General features: G+C 39.5%; 1 protein-coding gene across 2 annotated transcripts in view; it reads right to left on the reverse strand.

Annotated features, from left to right (window-relative positions):
* Positions 1-2,386: 2,386 nt before the first annotated feature.
* LMO4 (LIM domain only 4) overlaps positions 2,387-7,097 on the reverse strand; it is a 16,585-nt gene continuing 11,874 nt past the window's right edge. For both annotated transcript variants that reach the window (XM_008690632.2, XM_040627074.1), the window contains exon 5: positions 2,387-3,180. In XM_008690632.2, the coding sequence (XP_008688854.1) occupies positions 3,172-3,180 (9 nt within the window). In that variant the 3' untranslated portion in view covers positions 2,387-3,171. The remainder of the gene's footprint in view (positions 3,181-7,097) is intronic.

A 7,097-nucleotide genomic window follows, 5' to 3' on the forward strand; every position in this document is an offset into this window, starting at 1 on the left:
AAATACAGTTAACAGTAAGAGGATGACAATTTCACAGGCTTCATTTTGGTGTGACCGTCTTCTCATTTTGCATTTTATAAGACACTACAGCCCGTGTTAAACTATTTCCTAATAAATCATGAAGAGCTGGAGATAGTTTCTGGTGGCAAACGATTTGGTTTGGAAAAGCTTCTTCCCGGCTCTCCTGCCTTTCAGTGTGTGCAAATCTAAGTAGACAGTAGGTAAAAAAAAAAGCATTAAACCCATTCAGGGGACAATCTTTTTACAAAATGGTTTCATTAGCAAGAGTGACAATTTGCATGATTGAGAGATTTATATGTTATCATAAACATTTTTTATCAGGAGTTCAGCAGGGCTCAGTAACATTCGCTTTTATTTAATTGCACTTGCTTGTAGGGATTGGGGGCCATCTTGCTCTATGATGTGGTTAATACTAAATAAGTCCTTTCAAAAGAATGGAGTACATCTCACTAACATCACAAATGCAGTGGATGAAAGGTGAACAAGCTGCTGGATTTTTTTTTTCTAAGCCACGTTGGGGTTGGGGGAGGAACACAATCACTGCTCACATCAGAATAAACCTGAGTGTTTTTAGGAGCTCTCTATCCACACAGAGCATCCCCATTAGAGCCAGGTTTTATTGTTTGAAATGCCTCTGGTTTCAAGAAAGTGTTTTACCTAAAGCAAGACTACTACTTAAATATGTTCTATTGTATATTCATAGCTCCATTAGTCCTTCTCCAATTTAGCACATCAAAGAGAAGGCTTCATCACTTGCATGTGGATTATACTAACATGAGTGACATTTGTAATCTTATAGGTCTGCAACTTAAGAAATGCTTTTAGAAGCTCGTTATGAAATATGCAGCAGTGCTTGAGGAGCTAGCCATATAATAGTTCATTTAAAGTCTTTAATGACCTGAGCCCTCCACATCACCAAATGCCACACGGTATTACTTACTAAAAGTTACTAACGATCCCCTTTGAATTTCCGCACTCTATGGGACACGAGTGCTTATGCCAAAAAGAATGGAGGATGCCTGCATTCTTATTAACACATCTCCCCCTTTCTGTCCTGAAGAGTCCACATTCCTTTAAAGTATCTTAAAGGAGAAAAAAAAAAAAATTAAGAACCAGGACTAGTTCCTAGAAATTCCCCAAGGATTTAACTCAAATAGATACGGTTATGTCTGTGATTTTGTTCATTTTTTTCCCTTGCATTTTCTTTTCATAAAGCTCTAACAGAACTGTTGCTTTAACTCTATTTCAGTTCTCCTACAGGAGGTTCATAGTTTTGAGGAACTGCTTTTTTTTCCTCTTGGACTGGAGTCTTTGAAAGCAGAAGACCCAAACGGAAGCTGACTGCTCGTTGAGATGTACCGAGCTAGACCTCTCTATCTAACCTGTTCTGAGAGGTCTACATTGGGAGCTTTTCTGGAACAGGAGAAAATAAAACAAATGCCATTTTTAGAAAGGATATTTAAAGGAGCATGATACACACACCTGGTTTTAGGAACCTGCGAGTGAAGTTGTAGTTGAGATTTGCTCCCAAGCCTGGCAGTGTAGCCTCTCTGGTTTTTTCCTCCTTCTAACACTGGCCATGGGCCCCCGAGTGCTTGGCCTGCACATGCTTGCCACGGGGGACCACCGCACGCAATGCAGGCACTGTTGGGGACACACTGCAGCCCAGAACTAGCAACTGAGTATCTCAAGATGACTACTAAGTGAAATCCAAATCCTACCCCAAACATATGGAAAGGCAGAGCTGGCAGAGGAGCGTAAGAGCAAAACAAAATAAACAAATCATACAGCAGACCACAGGAGTCTAAAAGCTCACCAGGAAATGGCTGTGTCACCCACCGAAGACGTCTGTAACAGAGCTCTGGGTCCCTAGCGACTAAAGAAACTTCACGATATGTACGGCTCTGGGTTAGAAATGCGATTTCCTTCAAAAGCCAGAAACCTGACGAGAACAAGATGGCAGTGCCACGGTCTTTAGCATGCTTTTCATCAATACCCAAGGCTTTCCTACTGAGGAAGAATGAATCAACAGAATAGCTGAAGAATCGAACAAATATTTATATATAAACACAAAAGATTCACTGTGATATAGAAGTGCAATGAAGTGCTTAAGTTACCAGAATATTCTGAACTTATATAAAAAGGACTCCCGTAGAAACATTGCTTTGTAGCCCTGCCAAAAACGGCATGGTCAAGTAATTTGAAGAAAACCTTACTGGCCCAGAGCTAAATAAACACACACACCACCTCCCTCGACCCCTAAGATTTAAAGTGAAGTTGGTATCAAACAACAACAACAAAAAACTACTAAATTTTCCAAAATACAGAAGAGAAAAAGCAGTGTTTAAATCCAAACTCCATCGAGTATTTTTTCTTTTAAGTTTTTATTATTTAAATACACCATACTAGAGCAAATGTCTCTGAAAATATCACAAATAAAAGATTTTTTTCTTCATTCAGCAAATTAGAAGTAGGGGGAAATTTCTACACAGTAGCTGCTATGAGCCTGATTTTTTTTTCCAATTTTTTTTCTTTTTTTTTGTTCTTTTTTTTTTTCTTCCTTTGCCATGGAAGTAGCAACATTAGGACGAAAACACTTACATGCATACATACATTGTATTTTACAGAGATACAATAAAAGTGTTTGTGATAGAATATCACAAAAGCCACATCTCTTTCCTTTATCTCATGTTCAGTTTTGATTGAAACACATTTCCTTACAACACTTAAATATACAAAGAGCAAAGGGAATGTTGTTAAGGTAAAACACAGGGTACAAACTCTGGCCAGTGCCCTGCTAATTGTTAACGAGGGTAGAAAGCGGGTTTGAACGCTGCTGTTAATTAGCTTCATTAGTCATTTCCCTCCTCCCAAGCTCCCCCCCCCCAAAGATGTCCTCCGGTGGATCTTTTTTCATTTTCTCTACAGTCTCCCATTAGCCCAGGTTCATGGAGTCCTTAATGTTCATATTCAGTCATTTTAATACACCAATAAATGCGGGAAGGGCAATCAAGACTAAAGAAGGTGCGATGCATGGAGCCGGCACTGGTGCTAGCTACAAAGGTGACTTGTCTACTGAAGACACGTGGGGTCCACCTGTGATGAGCAAGATCTGAGATGAAGGCACGCATTCTGCATTACTCTGACCTTTTAGCAGACCTGCAAGAAATAAAAACGGGCATCTTAGCTAAAATGCTAAATTTGAGATATTAAACTCAAACATGACTGCTTTTGTCTCCTCTACGTTCACTAATCTTCTTTTATTAGATTACTTTCCAACTGTGACTTGATGGAGCCTTTCTACGCTCCTTACTTCGGCAGTGAAGAACTAAAGCATAACATTTTCTGCAGTTTTACTAGCAGAGAAAATGAGACAATAAATGGACTTTCAGAAAGTTTCTGGTGTAAAGTCCTACGATGAATTGCTTAACTCTCTTAAAAGCCAGTTTCTTTCTGAAAAGAATGAATTACATCTCGCCTAGTAGGAGTATCTTAAATGCACGATCAGAGCCAAGCGCCCCGCAAGGAAGTTTGGCTTAATATGCTCAACTGTGTAACCCCTGGCAAAGTGACTCTGTGTCTCAGTTTCCTCATCTCTAAAGTGGGGATAAGAAGGCTGTTGTAAGGATTACATAATATAGATGGAGCCCTTTCAACAGTGCCTGGCAAGTAATAAAAGCTAAACAAATACTGGCAGTTACCATTCTGATATCCCCAGGTGACATCTATTCACCCATGTCCTTCTTAACCTAACTGCATGTGTCTGAATGCGTGTGTCCGTGTGTGTGCGTGTGCGTGTGTGTGTGTGTGTGGTGTACATATATGCATACAAACATTCAGATGCTACTTTTCACTTAGTACTGCCTATCTGCTATGTCACTTAATATTACATAAATATTGTAAATATATGAGAATCACACGTGTAATATGTTAATGACTTGTGCTCAATTAAAAAACATAGTTCAAGGGAAGTCTAACTTTCATGTCTAAGTTAGAAATGATAATCCACACAGTCGTCAAATACAATCTGTTTGCAATTACCAAAATGAAATAATATATATTAGGTTTTTATGGTTTTTAAATGACATTTTGAGCTTCCCAGGAAGTTCTCGTTTCACCCTTTCCCTAACTTACTAAGAGCCTGAAGTCGATTAGGAACTGCAACCCCCCACTTCCAAGCTAATTAAAGTGGTGGAGGCTTAATTCCCCAGAGTGGAAGCTCAGTGTGAGAAAGGTAATTTGTCTGTCCAGAACAAAGATGCGGCGGCAGCCAGCAAGCATATTTAATAAATGAGCATCAAATGTCCTCTACGATGGACACACACAACACCAATTATGTAACTACGGGGGAACTGCGGAGTGATATGTAAACCAGAACACTTGCTAAATCTTCCTCCAACTAAAGAGATGTGAGTTCGTATTTTACTGAAAAGCGCAGATAATTCTAGATGGAACAGCCACTCTTGAGTGGAAGAAAGAATTCCAGAGCAGGCAAAAATTAGGGAGAAAAAAAAAAATTAGCCACAATTCCTGACTGTATATACGTAACTCTCCAGAAGGCAATATTCTCCTGAGGCTGGCCCAGCCTCCTTTAAATGATATAGGCTATAAAATTTTGTAGTCCTTGAACACTAGTGGTCTGAGATTTCACTCAAGACACTACAGGATTTATAAACTCAAAATTATTTTTTCTTGGAATACACCAAAGCCAACGGTGCAGAGCAGCGCCTAAACTACACATCCCAGACACTGGCGACAAATTTCAGGAATAGAAGTTTAAAGGGACCAGATGATGGGGACCTACACTTTCTATACAATCAGCTGCCTTTAAGGAAGGGGCGTACAAATCATCAACTCGTTACTCCTAAGCCAGAGGATGCTTGGCCATATTTATTATGCATCATGCACTAAAAATGTAATTGGTTCCGTAAATAAAAGGAAAACGGCCCAAACTGATGTCCAGTTTTCCCTATCAAAAATATGGAGAACGAGGAGAGAGAAAAAAATGATAGAGTGGGGCGGTCTGTCATTTCTCCCCATCTCATCTCGTCCAGAAAAGAAACGCTACAGGTTTTGGGAAAGTAATTGTAAAGCATTCTCTAGGTCCAAAAGGCAGTTTACGTTCCACCAGGAAGTGTGTTTTCATTACCCCTCCCCCCTTGCCTTCTCATTAATATCCCTCTGGACCACGTTCGGCTTGCCCAAAACCTCTATTTACAAAAACCACCTCGAGAATTGACTGTGCTCGTGGTGAGCTGAGCACTGAGGGCGAATATGTGAGACATTTGTGCCAACAGGGAAATGTTCTTAATTAACGTCACCCCCAAAACACAGCTTCTTACCGACGTCTGACAAGAACATACCCTTAAGTTATACTTCCCTCTGCCTTTTAAGAGCTATTCATTTTTGAAGGCCACCTGTCTATTTCTGCCTTCCAACATTAAGGAAGTTTGTACCAGTTGGTCCTTTCCAGTTGCCTACTACGTTCTGGGATCCAAATCGAACATCCTACTTCTCCCACCTTGAAAAAGGTGTGCAAAACAGAAGACTCATTTGAAAGGCACAACACACGCAGTCTTATGAACACACAAACCAGATGTTTCTCCAGCTTTCCTCCCTGAAACCTCTCCACTTACGTCATCTTGTACCCAACGAGACAGTACCGGGAGACCCTGCTCATATTCGCGACCTGCCCTTTGCGCTTAGTGCCGAGCCAATGTGGCTACTGGCTGCGTCTTCCATCCTGTCTCCGCATCCCTGAGCCCTCATGCTGCGCGGTGGTGAGCTGCAACAATCATCTCTCATCCTTTGTGAAGTCGGGGAAAGAAACGGCATAAAACCAGCAACAAACTTAAGATCTAACTTGCAAAAAACTGCGCTTTTACATGGGAGGGGATGGGGAAGAGATCAACCACTTTATCCATGGCACATTCCTTTTCTTGCCTTTTTTTTTTTTTTTTTGGCTCCCAAGTATAATTGCAAATGGCTTTGCCTCTCAATTGAAATGGTTATCTCAAAATATTTATGTTACCTATCCCCTGTTCTCAACTCTGCCCGACAGATTCACACTTCATTACAATTCAAACCATAAAAATCTTAAGTATTTGTATGTACTGGCATTCCTTAAAGAAGCTTCAAATGCCTCTTCAATGGTGACTGGTTAATTTGCAATAAAAAATTAGACTTCTCTTCTTAAAATGGTATGCTAGGTAGCTTCCCATATTAGTAAATTAAACAAAGAAAAGTGTGCCTATTTTGATGTAATTGACATTTACTTAATAAAGAAATGGAAAATACATTTAAACTTACACCACAAATGTGAGTAAGGGAAAATGATAAAAATCAGCATTAAAATATGGCAGGATAATTTTAAATGGTTAAAAGTTTTCAAATATTAGTCATTTTCCCCACACACGGCATTAAGAAAATGCATTACAGAAGACAAAGAAGCCTAATATTTTTTCCTGAGACTTTTGAAGCTTGCTAAATTCCTATTTGCAGATAAATGTTGTGTTTTTTTTTTGTGATCCTTACAACAGACATTAATGAAGTTCCTATTGTAAATCCATAAAGAATTACCAAGTGAAGTGTGCACTTTTTGTTTCAATGCAATAACTCAGTGCTGTGTGATTGCCTGGGTTAATGATGAAAAAGTCAAACATACTATCAGAGCTGATGGAAAAATCTATCACCAATCTGAAATTAAAATTCATCTGTGGTCAATAAGATTTAATATCCATGCAAGTGGCGCTGTAAAGAGTAAATGAATCAATGTCATCAATACATAATCAGTATGAAATATGATGTGAATAAAATTATGCACACGAGTCATACATTTCACTCTTTTCTAGGCCAGTGTGGAATGAACAGTCTCTTAACTGAAGGTTGACAGTAATTGTTACAAATTAGGCACAGCAGTTATCAAAATGCACTCACTTGCATAGCTATAGGACTTATTAAGGAGATTAAAATAGATCTAAAACTATCCAGTACTGGGGCTGGGGGGGGGGGGGCTGGACAACTGTTGATCGCCATTTTCCCTCTGAAGTGATTTGAACAAGTGTATAAAATTTCCT

This window comes from Ursus maritimus, unplaced genomic scaffold (assembly GCF_017311325.1).
Source record: "Ursus maritimus isolate PB19 unplaced genomic scaffold, ASM1731132v1 scaffold_12, whole genome shotgun sequence".
Classification (NCBI taxonomy): domain Eukaryota; kingdom Metazoa; phylum Chordata; class Mammalia; order Carnivora; family Ursidae; genus Ursus; species Ursus maritimus.